The 17,317-nt window shown below is 37.6% G+C and overlaps 1 protein-coding gene across 1 annotated transcript in view; it reads right to left on the reverse strand.

The window, feature by feature from the left end:
- Positions 1–388: 388 nt before the first annotated feature.
- LOC142233800 (uncharacterized) overlaps positions 389–17,317 on the reverse strand; it is a 53,400-nt gene continuing 36,471 nt past the window's right edge. Inside the window, exons 7-8 of the mRNA XM_075304831.1 lie at positions 686–864; positions 389–614 (exon numbers count right to left, since the gene is read on the reverse strand). Coding sequence (XP_075160946.1) covers positions 437–614; positions 686–864 — 357 coding nt within the window. The 3' untranslated portion in view covers positions 389–436. The remainder of the gene's footprint in view (positions 615–685; positions 865–17,317) is intronic.

The following is a 17,317-nucleotide window of genomic DNA, read 5'->3' on the forward strand; positions in this document are numbered from 1 at the left end:
TAACAAATTTCCACTGGATCAGATGAACTAAAAAACGGGATAAAATTATACACAAATGGAACATAATGATTTACTAAATTCATATTACCCCCCCCCCCCCCAAATAGTACAGAATTTCTTAAACTTTATTAATTTTACCACAAATACGCTGTCTTGAACTTCGTATGGCTCCAAAGAAATTTTTTTAAATTTTTAACTCCAATTTTCCTTCTACAAAATTTTCTTAAACAAGTGAAAAAAATAATTATAAATTTTCTTGAATTTGTTGAAAATATATTTACTTACTTTTGTGATAGTGGTATGATATTAAAAATTAAAAATTTTTAAAATTAACCAAAATTTTCTTAACGTGTTTACGTTTAAATCCAAGAATCATATGAAATTAGTATTTACGTATTTTCTGTATTTTGTTTTCTTTATTCAATTTTGAGAACATTCAAACAGTTGTAAAAACTTCATAATCAGCAATACTGAAATTATAATCGCCAAATAACGACGCGTAGGATGCATTGGGGCCATCATAGGAATGAGGTAAATTAGAGTAAGACTCTTTATCCGTATGACAATTATTAGCTATCATCAGATCGGCACCAGCTCCAAAAATGGGACCACAACTGCAATAAAAACAAAAATTACTTAATTGTACTACTTGTAGAGTATATTAGGGAAAAGAACGGTAACTTACTCTGGATGATAGCATATGGCATAAGGCTTTTTGACAATATCAAATTTGTGGGGCTGCCCTGAACCAGCCGGATTCAAAGCAAATAGAAAAGCTTTTTCCGATGGTATATAGACACCTTTGCGTGATGTTTTAGCCCAGGCTACATCGGTGAAACCGCCACTTATTTCACCATGGGAACCCTGAAATTAAAAAAAAGTTAAGAAATAGTTTTAAGAAACTATTTGGATGTTCGCTTAAACTTAAACCCACCAACCCAACACTGACGTTTGAGAAATATTTTAATTTGAGCATTTTTGGTTAAAATTTCAAGGGCCGATGTTGATTTCGAATAAAACACAAACCATTTAGGAAATTATTGTAATTTTATTTTATTATGATATATTGGTATTACTTAATTATGTACGGAACAAAATATCGGCCAAATGGGCGCCGCGACCTCGGTGACACACCTTCATCCGATGGTCCAAATTTTTGATGACGCTGAGGCATAATGGAGGTTCTATGCCGTTAATGTGCCGAATTATCTCATCCTTTAGCTCTTGAATAGTTGCTGGCTTATCGACGTACACCTTTTCTTTCATATAACCCCAAAGAAAAAAGTCCAACGTTGTCAAATCACATGATCTTGGCGGCCAATTGACATTGCCATTACGTGAGATAACACGGCCATTGAATTTGTTGCGCAAAAGAGCCATTGTTTCGTTAGCTGTGTGGCAAGTGGCACCGTCCTGCCGAAACCACTTATCGTCCACATCCATATCTTCCAATTCGGGCCATAAAAGGTTCGTTATCATCTCACGATAGCGAACACCATTCACAGTAACTGCCTGACCGGGCTCATTTTGGAAAAAATACGGCCCGATGATGCCGCCAGCCCATAAACCGCACCAAAGAGTCACTCTTTGTGGGTGCATTGGTTTTTCGACAATCACTCTTGGATTCTCATTCGCCCAATTTCGCGGCAATTCTGTTTATTGACGAATCCACTGAGGTGAAAATGTGCCTCATCACTGAAGATGATTTTCTTCGAAAATCGATCATCCATTGTTGCCATTTCTTGGAACCATTCTGCCCATTCACGACGTCCATGGTTCAAATTGAGTAAGTCTGAAATAGAGAAATGTCAAATAAAATTCGGAAAAAAAACTTGGTGTTTAGGTGTGGTTCACATTCAACATCGGCCCTTACAATTTAAACACCATTTATATAAATTTTAACCATTTTAATTCTGGCTTTGAGTTGTCGATATCAAATTGATCCCAATTGATGTCAAATTGTGTTTATCAGGATACCTTTTCCATATCATTGTAAAAGATTGTTACACAGGGTGGCTGATATGTATTGCAACCAACTATAGGTGGCTATAGTTTCCAAGGCGCTCCTTATCGTTTACAAGTTTACAAAATCATTTTGATCTTTTGCATTTAGAGACAAAGTTATTATTGATGAATTTCAAGTCTGGTAGTGTGGTTGCTACACGCAAAAAAATAATTCTTTCCTCCCAAACGAAATTTTAGACAAACAAAGTTCGTTTCTCATTTGCTTTTCGCTGTAAGGAAGTGTATTTGGGAGAAAAGTATATACTTTTTGTGATAAACGTTTATTCTTTTCCAGGATGTAAAAACAATTTCATAAGGACAAACTCAAAAAAAATTGCATTTCCCTCTAATTGCATTTTTCCTCACATCTTTCTCACATCGACGATGTTTTTTAGTTCTTAACACCTTTTCCTGTAATACCAACAATGTAGAAGAAATTATACGATTTTATAAATTTTTAAATTTTTTTACCTTTCGCCTGGACGGAGAATCGAACCGCGGACCATGCACTTTGTAAGCCAACACACTAACCACTGAGCTATGTACCTGTTATGGTCATCAATAGATAAATATCCATATAAGTTATATTTATATAGCATAGCTTGCGGCGCCCACGAACCGAATAAACAAAGTTTATTTAACAGAAACAAACATTTAGTTTGGCACCGTGGTGCAATGGTTGCTACGTCCGACTTGCATGCCAAGGGTCGTGGGTTCGATCCCTGCTTCGACCAAAGTTTTTTTTTTTTTACATATATTCCAGATATGTTCGGAAGATTCCGAAAAAATGTTCAACATTACATTGTAGTATATTAAATTTTGAACTGTAAAATGTGTCTTATTAAAGACCTAAAGTCAGAAAAGAACAGTGTTTGATATAAACGAAATGGACTGTATTGCTGTTTCAAACATAACTTTTTTTATTGAAAACCTAAAAATTTTGTAACAAACGAATTTTTTTGGTGATAAAAGTTTAAAAGTTTCGAAGCAATTCAAAAAACTCTAACAAAAGAAAAACGTTTTCGGTACACGTTTTCCAAACTTTTTTTTTTTCTTTGCGTGTATACATTTAGATGAAAACGACAAGTGGCTATCATTAGAGTCCTCCAGCATTTAATTGCTGGATAAATCGCAGTGGTAGAAAGCTTGCCCGTGACCTGAAGACATTGCGAGAACGTATTGAGCATATGAGCTTGGACTAAAGTCATGGAACTTCCACGGGAGCCACCGTGGAGCAATGGTTAGCATGCCCGCCTTGCATACACAGGGTCGTGGGTTCGAACCCAGTTTCGACCAAACATCAAAACGTTTTTCAGCGGTGGATTATCCCACCTCAGTAATGCTGGTGACATTTCTGAGTGTTTTAAAGCTTCTCTAAGCGAATTGGCTGCAATTTGGAACGCCGTTCGGACTCGGCTATAAAAAGGAGGCCCCTTGTCATTTGTAACGACGAAAGTCGGTTACCCTCGTTTTGACCGTTTATTTACTTTCCATTATTTTTGAACTGCTTCATTTTATTCTTATCGAGAAATTATTAATTATATACCTATTACATTTAAGTTGCAACAAGAATTCCCATTGCATTCATTTCTAGGCTAATTTTACTTAGCGTATATATGAAATAAACAAGATACCGTTATCGGTTGGAATTGCCCATAAACAAAAGCGGATGCAGCAACGACGACATGCAGGGAGCAAAGTAACTTGCAGCTTATATATCGTTGTGGAAATGTAACGGTGTGTATAGTGACGGCGACTGCAGCCTGACGGCCTTTTTAAGGAAGCTGCAAAGGCTAATCGTGGTCATTTGGAGATCACACGTGGACGAGTCAACAGGTGGTAAGTATAGTGTGCAATAATATTCAAGCTGAAGTCTTGCTAGTGGAGTGTTATTGAGTGAAAGCCTGTGTTGCATAGTTCTACACCCTCAAAAAAAATCGCTTCTTTAACATATGTTCCAAACATATTTTGCAGGAAGCACATATATTATTGCATACTGCCGAAACATTAATATGTTTGTTTTATGTGAACATATTATATGTTTGGAAGCATTTTGAGCCAAAAATATTATATGCTTGGAAGAATTTTTCCCAAACACGATTGTGCTCATTCCCTAACATACTCGTAATTTTCACTTCCACGAATTTTTTTAGTTATTGGAACCTTTCTCTGTAATACAAATAATGTTGAAGAAATTATTCACTTTTATAAATTTTTTAAATTTTACCTTTCGCCTGGACGGAGAATCGAACCGAGGACCATACAGTTTGTAAGACAACACACTATCCACTGGGCTACGTAGCAGTTATAGTCACCAGTAGACAATTATCGTTATAAGTTACATTTATATAGCATAGTTTGCAGCGCCCACGAGCCCATGCAAACATAACATTATTTAACAGAAACATACATTTGTTTGCCACGTGGAGCAGTGGTTAGCATGTCTGCCTTGCATGCAAAGGGTCGTGGGTTCAATCCCTGCTCCGACCGAACATGTTTTTTTTTTTTTTTTTTTTTTTTTAATTTACACATTTATATTTATACTATATTAATTCTTTTTTAAATGAAACTTCGAAATGTGTGTTATTAACGATTTATAGTCAGTAACAGTGCTTGATATAAACGAAATTGACTGATTTTTGGATAAAATATTATTTTTTATTGCAAAAATAACAATCTTGTAATAAAAACTGTTTTTGTACAAAACTTTAAAATTTGGAAGGAATTCAAAAACTAACAAAAGAAGAACGTGGAGTCGAGTATAATCATACATACATAATTTTATAATATAAACATAAATTTATTTAGGAGTGAACAGTTTTTTACTAGCATTTAACACCATCGCTCTAAAATTCCTTTTATTTTTCTTTAATAATTCATTTTAAAGAAAATATACTTTTTAAATTGTTTTAGCTGTAAAACTCGAACTTAATGCCCGCTTTTATATTTGATGGTGTCCGTCAACTCCTCGTGGACTACTTTTTAATAAAGAGGAACTAAAGTTTGTTTTTTTTACATTTTACTGTATAATTTTTCACTATTTCCTCCTTATTTCATTTTACTGTCCCAACTCTAAAAAGAGTATAGTGCCCTTTCGTTATTTTTATGAAGACCCCTGATTTCTTTTAACGAACCAAGAAAAAAATTGTGCCCATAATGCCAAAATGATAAACAAAACACATGTCCACACATACATAAAATGCTGCTCTCAAGGCGAAAACATAAGCTGTTTGTTTTTCAAATGTCTATTCTCTTGGTTCAGAATGTATATTCTCTTTATTCAAATTAAATAATATTTAGACTTAAACATATCACATTTTTGGCCTTATCATAAAACAGTTTTCCGAAACAACATACAAGCGGTTTCACAGAAATTGTTCTCTTTTGACTCTTTTGCTGTGTTATATTGATATCTTTCGTCAACTCTCCCGGTTTCCATCTCTATTTCTCTCTATACTCTCTCTGTCGCTTTGAATAAAATATCACAACATATGTATGTTTAGTCGAAATTTGTAAATTTATATATGTTTGTATTCACACATATGATTTTTATGAAACATTGATGCCCCAAACATAATATATTCTAACATATTAACATAGATGTCCCAAACATTTAGTGTTAGTTTAGGAACATTACATGTTCGCACTTAAATATATTGTGGTTTAAAATCGTGCCCGAAACACATTTTGTTCATATCGGAACATATGAAAAACATATTTTTCTAACAGTGTACTGGCCTGTTATTGCACAAGTGGAATACACGTGGTAATTCAAGGTCGCCAGTTTACGTTGCACCACGTTATTCCCTCCGCATCAAAGACGAACGGCCCGCAGTACATTTGACTTGTGTACTTATCAAGGTCGCAATCACTCTCGATCTTCACGATCCCATTGACTTTGCCCCATATTTGACCTCTGTAACAGGTTGGCTGATAAGTCCCCGGTCTAACAATGAAAAACACATTTTTTTGTCAAAAGTCGTTTTTATTATTCAACATAGTTCCCTTCAAGAGCGATATAACGATTATAACGACCTTCCAATTTGTTGATACCATTTTGGTAGTACTCCTTTGGTTTTGCCTCAAAATAGGCCTCAGTTTCGGCGATCACCTTTTCATTGCAGACAATTTTTCTCCCTGCGAGGATAAGAAATAAGGTCTCAGAATAAGAAAAAATCGGTGGGGCCAGATCTGGAGAATACGGTGGGTGGGGAAGCAATTCGAAGCCCAATTCATGAATTTTTGCTATCGTTCTCAATGACTTGTGGCACGGTGCGTTGTCTTGGTGGAACAACACTTTTTATACCCTCCACCATAGGATGGGGGGTATATTAACTTTGTCATTCCGTTTGTAACAAATCGAAATATTGCTCTAAGACCCCATAAAGTATATATATTCTGGGTCATGGTGAAATTCTGAGTCGATCTGAGCATGTCCGTCCGTCCGTCCGTCTGTTGAAATCACGCTAACTTCCGAACGAAACAAGCTATCGACTTGAAACTTGGCACAAGTAGTTGTTATTGACGTAGGTCGTATGGTATTGCAAATGGGCCTTATCGGTCCACTTTTACGTATAACCCCCATATAAACGGACCCCCAAATTTGGCTTGCGAGGTCTCTAAGAGAAGCAAATTTCATCCGATCCGGCTGAAATTTGGTACATGGTGTTAGTATATGGTCTCTAACAACCATGCAAAAATTGGTCCACATCGGTTCATAATTATATATAGCCCCCATATAAACCGATCCCCCTAATTGGCTTGCGAGGCCTCTAAGAGAAGCAAATTTCATCCGATCCGGCTGAAATTTGGTACATGGTGTTCGTATATGGTCTCTAACAACCATGCAAAAATTGGTCCACATTGGTCCATAATTATATATAGCCCCCATATAAACCGATCCCCAGATTTGGCTTGCGAGGCCTCTAAGAGAAGCAAATTTCATCCGACTCGGCTGAAATTTGGTACATAGTGTTAGTATATGGTCTCTAAGAACAATGCAAAAATTGGTCCACATCGGTCCATAATTATATATAGCCCCCATATAAACCGATCCCCCGAATTGGCTTGCGAGGCCTCTAAGAGAAGCAAATTTCATCCGATCCGGCTGAAATTTGGTACGTGGTGTTAATATATGGCCTCAAACTCCCATGCAAAAATTGGTCCACATCGGTCCATAATTATATATAGCCCCCATATAAACCGATCCCCCGATTTGGCTTGCGAGGCCTCTAAGTGAAGCAAATTTCATCCGATCCGGCTGAAATTTGGTATATGGTGTTAGTATATGGTCTCTAACAAACATGCAAAAATTGGTCCACATCGGTCCATAATTATATATAGCCCCCATATAAACCGATCCCCAGATTTGACCTCCCCGTGTAAAAATTGAGAGATCTAATCATGTCTAAAAATATCAAAGTATATATAATTATATCTGCTCAGATATGTTTGTAGATATAAATAGATCTACGGAGATATGTTATGTATAGTGTTATATATGATTAGATCTGATTCAAGATCTCATTATATATGTTGTTATATCTATTTATATCAGTCATATCTGGTAAGATCTAATTATATATCTTCATATATGACATCATATCTAATTATATATACTATATATAGCTCCATATCTAATTATATATATCGCATTAAATCATGAACCAGTTGTGTAACACGGATAAAAAAATATTTGTATATGTTTGTTTGTAAAAATAATGTGTTTGTTACGAGAATACTAACGTGATATACTTGGTTACAAGCACGTATGTATGGTCGCACATCAAAACATGTGGTGAACATAACCAAACAATCGTTATATGTTGTGACAGTTTCAAGAAACCCTTTTAAATATCATTTTGAAGTGTCTTCATAAAATGCTTAACTTTCAGACACAACCGTCTTTTTGTTTTCAAAAATGTCACCCCATAACTATCACCATTAGCAACGCCTGTTTTTATTAAATTTGAAAAAAAATATATATCAAATATTTGATAATGCGAGTTTCATATTTTTATTTCATATAAAAATCGAATGTCTACTCATTTTTCGAGGAAGATAAAGGAGTATGAGAAGCTGTGATAAGGTAAGTTTATTATTTTGTTCCTATTTTTATATATTGAATATTTTCTCTGTTTTAGGAGGATGAATTTGTGGTAGTCCAGGAAAAGATTAAAAGAAGACAGCGGAAGACAACGTAAAGATTTGTGACCAGGCCATATCCGAAGTTGCGATAGAAGGAAGTATTTTCCAATATCAAAAAGAATACAAATTTGGAGATGATTTGCATTGTGAACCGGATACATTCCCGTGCAATTAGTTATAGTATGGCATTTGGAGCTTCGCACAAACCATTCAATACAGCGCTGGTTTAAATTATTGGGTACGAGAAGCAAATTTTGGTAAGTATATGTATTATTTGCAAATATATCTTTAAATAGACTGATAATTCTTCTGTATATTTTATATTTTTCAGAGTTTTCATTCCGAGTAGCCAAATAAAGGAATTGCGAGACTCATTTAAAGAACTGTTTGCAGAGAGCAAAGTACTAACGCCTTGGGAAATTTAAATGCCAGAACCCTTGGTGGCTATGTATATATATTGTTTTTGTTGTTTTTTAATTCTTAGGCTTTTATACCTAGACATATATATAATGTACATATGTTTGATCCAACTTATAATATTAAATACTCTTTTCATTATAAAACCATAAAATAAATCTTTTTTATTAATTACTGTAATTTCACTAATTTTGGAAATTTGTAGAAAAAATTATATATAATTAGATATATTAACATCTAATTATATCAACTTAGATATAATTAGATGTGGGCCAAATTTGAGATCTGATCAGATCTAATTCCTTTAGAATTAGATCTGATCAGATATTACCATTTTTCGGATCTGTCCAGATCTGCCTACATATACTATCATATCTAATCAGATATGGCAGATCCACCAATTTTTACACGGGTCCAGAGCCCCTTGGAAGAGCAAAATTCTTCCCATTCGGTTGAAATTTCGTACGTGATGTTAGTATGTATCCAACAACCATGCATGAATTGGTTCCTATCAGCCCATAATTATATATGTAGCTCCCATATAAACCGATCCCCAGATTTGACCTCCGGTGCCTTTTGGAGAAGCAAAATTCATCCGATCTTCTTGAAATTTGGTACGTGGTGATCGTACATGATATTTAACAACCATGCCAAAAGTGGTCCATATCAGTCCATAATCATATATAGCCCCATATAAACCGATCCCGCGATTTGGTTTTGGAGCCTCTTGGAGGAGCAAATTTCATCCGAGTGAGTTGAAATTTGGTACCTTGTGGTAGTATATGGTCGTTAACAACCATGCCTAACTAGGTCCATATCGGTCTATAGTTATATATCCCTCAGATAAATCGATTTCCAACCACACAAAAATTGGTCCATATCAAGTTCATAATTGTATATAGCCCCGATATAAGCGACCCCCATATTTCAATTCTGGCTCTCTACGTACCGTGCAAAAAGTCCATATCGATTCGTAATTATTTGTAGACTTAACTATACATAACTTTTTTGTCTAATATATACCACGTATGGACTAACTCACAATTTAGAAAACGATGTTAAGAAGTTTTAAGATACCACAACCCAAGTATTTCGATTGTGGATGACAGTCTTTCGTAGAAGTTTCAACGCAATCCATGGTGGAGGGTACATAAGATTCGGCCTGGCCGAACTTACGGCCGTATATACTTGTTTCTTCTTCATATGGGGCCGTTTTGCTCCTCTTCGCTCTACTAACGCCATATAATAGTCACTGTTGTGGTTTTTCCCTTCTCAAGATAATCGATAAAAATTATTCCATGCGCATCCCAAAAAACAGAGGCCATTACTTTGTCAGCGGACTTTTGAGTCCTTCCACGTTTCGGAGACGGTTCACCGGTCGCTGTCCACTCAGCCGACTGTCGATTGGACTCAGGAGTGTAGTGATGGAGCCATGTTTCATCCATTGTCACATATCGACGGAAAAACTCGGGTGTATTACGAGTTAACAGCTGCAAACACCGCTCAGAATAATGAGCTCTCGCGGCACCCATTTTGCACAGAGCTTCCGCATATCCAAATATTGATGAATAATATGACCAACACGTTCCTTTGATATCTTTAAGGCCTCTGCTATCTCGATCAACTTCATTTTACGGTCATTCAAAATCATTTTGTGGATTGTTTTGATGTTTTCGTCGGTAACCACCTCTTTCGGGCGTCCACTGCGTTCACCGTCCTCCGTGCTCATTTCACCATGCTTGAATTTTACATACCAATCAATTATTGATTTCCTTGGGGCAGAGTCCGGAAACTCATTATCGAGCCAAGTTTTTGCTTCCACCGTATTTTTTCCCTTCAGAAAACAGTATTTTATCAAAACACGAAATTCCTTTTTTCTCATTTTTTCACAATAACAAAAGTTGCTTCACAAAAGACGCTCTATCTCACAAACTAATTGACTTACAGACGTCAAATTTTGACACGAACCAGTTGAAGGTTGGTACTATATAACAAGTATATACGGCCGTAAGTTCGGCCAGGCCGAAGCTTATGTATCCTCCACCATGGATTGCGTAGAAACTTCTACTGAAGACTGTCATCCACAATCGAATTACTTGGGTTGCGGTAACACTTGGCGATGGCAAGTTATCTTAAAACTTCCTAACACCGTAATATATACCACATAGTCCATACGTGGTATATATTAAACTAAAAAGGCCGATTAAATACGTATATAATTAAGTTTAAAATTTCTGTAGAAATAAAATTTTGACAAAATAAAATTTTGACATTTTCTATAGAAGTAAAATTTGGAAAAAAAATAATATAGAAATAAAATTTGGAAAAAAAAAATTCTATAGAAATAAAATGTTGACAAAATTTTGTATAGAAATAAAATTTGGAAAAAATTTCAATAGAAATAAAATTTGGAAAAAAAATTTCTATAGAAATAACATTTTGACAATGTTTTCTATAAAAATAAAATTTTGGTAGGTTATTTTTGACTCGAGTGGCAACCATGATTGTGAACCGATGTGGACCAATTTTTGTGTGATTGGGGATCGGCTATATATAACTATAGACCGATATGGACCAATTTTGACATGGTTATTAACGGCTTTATACTAACACCACGTTGCAAATTTCAACCGGATCGGATGAATTTTGATCCTCCAAGAGAGAGAAGATCAAATCTGGGGAACGGTTTATATGGGGGCTATATATAATTATGGACCGATATGGGCCAATTCTTGCGTGTTTCTTAGAGACCACAATCTAACACCATGTTCCAAATTTCAACCGGATCGGATGAATTTTGCTCCTCCAAGAGGCTCTGGAGGACAAATCTGGGGATCGATTTATATGGGGGCTATATATAATTATGGACCGATATAGACCAATTCTTGCATGGTGGTTAGAGCCCATATACTAACACCACGTACCAAATTTCAACCGGATCGGATGAATTTTGCTCCTCTAAGAGGCTCCGGAGGTCAAATCTGGGGATTGGCTTATATGGGGGCTATATATAATTATGGACCGATATGGACCAATTTTGGCACGGTTGTTAGAGACAATATACTAACACCACGTACCAAATTTCAATCAGATCGGATGACTTTTGCTTCTCTAAGAGGCTCCGGAGGTCAAATCTGGGGATCGGTTTATATGGGGGCTATATATAATTATGGGCCGATGTTGACCAATTTTTGCACGGTCATTAGAGAACATTACCAATACCATGTACCAAATTTCAGCCGGATCGGATGAAATTTGCTTCTCTTAGAGGCTCCGCAAGCCAAATCGGGGGATCGGTTTATATGGGGGCTATATATAATTATGGACCGATGTGGACCAATTTTTGCATGGTTGTTAGAGACCATATACTAACACCATGTACCAAATTTCAGCCGGATCGGATGAAATTTGGTTCTCTTAGAGGCTCCGCAATCCAAATCGGGGGATCGGTTTATATGGGGGCTATATGTAATTATAGATCGATATGGACCAATTTTTGCATGGTTATTAGAGACCATATACTAACACCATGGACCAAAGTTCAGCCGGATCGGATGAAATTTGCTTCTCTTAGAGCAATCGCAAGCCAAAGTTAGGGGTCCGTTTATATGGGGGCTATACGTAAAAGTGGACCGATATGGACCAATTTTTGCATGGTTGTTATAGACCATATACTAACACCATGTACTAAATTTCGGCCGGATCGGATGAAATTTGCTTCTCTTAGAGCAATCGCAAGCCAAATTTGGGGGTCCGTTTATATGGGGGCTATACGTAAAAGTGGACCGATATGGCCCATTTGCGATACCATCCGACCTACATCAATAACAACTACTTGTGCCAAGTTTCAAGTCGATAGCTTGTTTCGTTCGGAAGTTAGCGTGATTTCAACAGACGGACGGACGGACATGCTCAGGTCGACTCAGAATTTCACCACGACCCAGAATATATATACTTTATGGGGTCTTAGAGCAATATATCCTCCACCCCATCCTATGGTGGAGGATATAAAAATAATATGCATTTAATAGTAGCGACGCCATCTATGTGTCAGACCGAGAACTTATCAGCCAACCTGTTACTTACCAAGGTCACAGTCACTCCAGATCTACACGATATCATTGCCCTTCGTTTGACTTGTGTACACGCAGAGAAGAAACATGATTGTCACAATCATATTCGAAGAGCAAAATAATAGGATAGGAGCTATTTTTGCGGCGACCATGTAACATTTTCACCTGCAACAATGTTGGCTCAGTGAACATGGTTCTAAGAAAAATAAAATTTGACCTCATCTAAGATGTTATTATAGTGATAAAAATAATTTTGTTTGAATCAAAAGAAAATGGTGTCGATCTAAAATGTTATGGTATTCGTCAAAAGAACATGGTCGCAATCTAAAATGTTTTGATCTTTATGAAAAAAATTTTGTTTTCGTCGAAAAAAAGACGCCACTTGAGAAAAGAAAACACAAAATTTATTTTTTTTATTGGTTTTTATTTATTTATAAACTAATTCATTGTTTATTTGTATTTATAATGTCATGCAAGCAAAAATCATATATTTTTACACACTCTATTTTGGTTCAATTTCAATAATAAGAAATCATTCCATACTTACTTGTGCCCATCAAATGTACCAACGCAGACATCATGTAACTACAAAAAAAAATAATTTATATCATATATCAAAATGCAGAACACAAACCAGGTAAATTTTTTCAATGACACTTTCCTTTTTTGTATTCACATAAAACCACGTGTCACTTCTGAATAAATAAATAAACACAAAACACAGTCCATTCCAAGAAACAATCAACACACGACTGACGCGCAATATGAAAATCGTGTGTACCTGCTCAATGTTTTTATAAAATTCTTTTCGCTGCAAAAAAATTAAATGGTCACGAAAACAATGTGCGTGGTCTAACCTATGGTCTTTATGGACATGTAATGGTTCAAGACATGTCTATACGTAACCTATAAAAATACTTTTTTCCCCTGCAAAAAAGTCAAAAAATTGAAAGGTCTGGTACATGATTTTCCCGACCATGTAATTGTCTCAAATTCTATCATTTAAATAATAGGACATGTTTGCGGCATCTGGGAACCATTTAAATGCTTATTGCCAACATATATTTTTCTCCGCTCGAAAATTATTTTTACAAAGACAAAATACATGGTTTTCGCGACAATTACATACTCTAGATAACCATTAAATGGATGCGGCAACCATGTCCAAACATGTTTTTTCTGTGCGTCTACTCACCCAGGTCACAATCACCCTAGATCTACACAATCCCATTGTCTCTGCCCTTCGTATGACTTATGTACTTACCCAGGTCGCAGTCACTCCAGATCTACACGATCCCATTTTTTCTACCCTTCGTTGGACTTGTGTACTACCATGGTCACCATTCCAAGTGTCGTCGCATCTGTTCACTCCGCCGTTCCTAGCCACTAGTTCGCTCCAGGGCACTGTTCGTCCGCTATTCTCCGTCGCTTAGCATTACTCTAGCTCTACTCGCTCCACATCAGTTTTCACAGGACCACCTCTGACTCACCGACTGTCTCGTTTCCATACGTCTCACCGGATTTACAGGGCGTACTTAACCAGGTCGCCATTTAATCTTCAAGAATCGCCAGCGCAGGTTCCTGTTCAGACGTCCAGAGCGCACTTAACCAGGTCGCCATTTAATCACCCAGATTCGCCAGCGCATGATCCTGCCCAGACTTCTGTACTTTGATACGCCGCCATTCAGCTCGCCCATTCCTGACATACCATTGATCAGGCCAAACACGTGGCCAGTCCAGTCCGGTGTGCTTATCCAGGCCACCATTTCAAACCCATCCGGCCCCATCGAAACATTACCACGTCCCGGAACGTGCTCACACCACCCGTATCTCCAGTCATTATATACTACTCTGATTATAGACGATTTACCCTCAATAAACTTTAATATCAACGTATAACACCGTATTTTCCTTTTTCTGTCACTACACAAACAAATTTCTGTGACGGACCCTTCCCCCGCGAGCAATACCTCAGCAACCGGAGGAAACTCGTCGTTACACATTGAGCTTAACATAGAATCGGGTAGCACTGAGTGATAAGAGAGAAATTCACCGCTGTGGTATCGCAATGGGCTGAATAGTCTAAGTGAGCCTGAAATATCGGGCTGCCACTTTACCTTACCTATGGAACTTCCAAAAAGTGCTAGAGTTCACCATTGTCCAGAAAAAATTAGACTAGAAAGAGTCAATGAGGTGATTCGCTTGAACCAAAGAGGTCAGTTACCGAATTTGGTTTTCTCCGATGAGAAGGCATTCCAAACTGAACAGTTTGTGAACAATCCGTTGGCCTTTTGAGTCATTTTGGACAGCACAAAAAACATACCAAAGTATTGAGGCACTACTCATCTCCAGTCTTGTGGAAAATTTTCTCTCTGTCCACCATTAACATGGATTCCGTACATAACTAGCACGAGGACAGCTTTGCAAGCCATTTCAGCATACATTAATAGAGAACTCAATCAACCAAAAACATATCGTAGGACGGTCATCCTGGCGTTATATCTATTGAAGGCGTTCGATACAGTCCACCATGCCAGACTCTCCAAGGACATCGAAAATACGTCCCTACGACCAGTAACCAAGCGTCTATTTTAAAATATCAGTGCGCTTGCCAGTCGTATGTGGAATTTAGGGATATAAAGTCAAGATCCCGTGGAGTGAAACAGGGTGTTCCCCAAAGTCGGGTGATATTTCCGTTCAAACTTTTCAATCTCTAAATATCCTCTATTCCAATCCCTCTTGAAGGCATCGTGATTGTATCATGTGTGAACGACTATATAATCATTGCATCCAGGTCCATTGTTGATGATATATGCCATCGATTAAACGTCTACTCAGATAATCGTACCACTTATTTCATTGATTTTTATCAGCCACCAAATCCTCAGCAACAAAATTCACTGCACGGACGGCAGAAGTACACAGCCAGTTTAAAGGGATTTGGACACTTAAAACAATCGAAACGCTGTGGAACATACAGAACTGTCAGAACGCTGTCCTTAGAACTGCAACAGCCTGTCTACGCAATATCCCTCTGGATCTAAGATGAGGCAATTACAGCCGGCTTAATTCCAACCTATCATTGATTGATAGCAGTGTAGCTGTAACCAATGCCCACATGACACTCGTCACCTTTTCGCTTGCCCAGCTAAAACCTACCCGACTCACCACCAGATCACTGTGACAAATCTCCAAATTTGATTTCTTAAGCCTCATGGAGGAACAAAATTCATCAGATCCCGTTGAAATTTGCAATTTTGAGTACAAAAAGCACAATGGTAAAGGGTGATACGGTCAAAATTTGGTCAATATAAACTTGACGTATTTCTTTCAATTTTGCATTTAAAAAACCTGAACACCCCTCATTTTGAAGGTGTGTGTGTGTGTAGAATGTTGCTCCTATTTTGATTTTGGAATTCACTCTTCAGTTGTCAAAATGCCGTCCAAGCAAGAAGAGCAGCGTATCAAAATTTTGCTCGCGCATCCCGAAAATCCGAGCTACTCGCACGCAAAGCTGGCAAAATCGCTAAAAGTTGCCAAATCAACCGTTACAAATGTAATTAAAGTGTTTGGGGAACGTTTGTCGACAGCCAGGAAGTCTGGATCGGAGGGAAATTGAAAACCGGAAGCCGCTGAGACGACAAAGAGAGTTGCCGGTAGTTTCAAGCGAAACCCTAACCTCTCTCTCCGAGATGCCGCAAATAAGCTGGGTGTATCGTCTACAACCGTGCATCGAGCCAAAAAACGAGCCGGACTATCGACTTACAAGAAGGTAGTGACTCCATATCGCGATGATAAACAAAATACGACGGCCAAAGCGCGATCCCGGAGGCTATACACGACGATGCTGACGAAGTTTGACTGCGTGGTAATGGACGACGAAACCTACGTCAAAGCCGACTACAAGCGGCTTCCGGGACAGGAGTTTTATACGGCAAAAGGAAGGGGAAAGGTAGCAGATATTTTCAAGCACATAAAACTGTCAAAGTTCGCAAAGAAATATCTGGTTTGGCAAGCCATCTGTACCTGTGGCTTGAAAAGCAGCATTTTCATAGCTTCCGGGACTGTCAACCAAGTAATTTACGTGAAAGAGTGTTTGAATAAACGTCTGCTGCCTTTCCTGAAGAAACACGGTTGTTCCGTACTGTTTTGGCCGGATTTGGCATCTTGCCATTACGGTAAAAAGGCCATGGAGTGGTACGCCGCCAACAACGTGCAGGTGGTTCCCAAGGACAAGAGTCCTCCCAACACGCCAGAGCCCCGCCCAATTGAGAAATACTGGGCTATTGTCAAGCGGAACCTAAAGAAGACCACAAAACCTGCTAAGGACGAGCAGCAGTTCAAGGCAAACTGGCTTTCTGCGGCGAAGAAGGTGGACAAGGTGGCTGTATAAAATCTGATGTCAGGTGTCAAGCGTGAGGCCCGGCAATTCGGATTTGGAAAAGCGAAAGCCTAACTGAATATTTTTCCTGAATTTTATACTAATTTAACTTGAAAAAGAAATTTAATTTGATTTTTTAAATAAACGATTTCAAGGATTTACACGCGTTTTCCCTTGACCAAATTTTGACCGTATCACCCTTTACCCCCGCGACACATTTGTTACCATCTATAAGTTAAATTAAAATATGAAATTCTATTTATCTTTGCAGTCAATTGGGACATCTCTATCAAGT

The sequence above is a fragment of the Haematobia irritans genome, chromosome 4 (assembly GCF_050003625.1).
Source record: "Haematobia irritans isolate KBUSLIRL chromosome 4, ASM5000362v1, whole genome shotgun sequence".
Classification (NCBI taxonomy): domain Eukaryota; kingdom Metazoa; phylum Arthropoda; class Insecta; order Diptera; family Muscidae; genus Haematobia; species Haematobia irritans.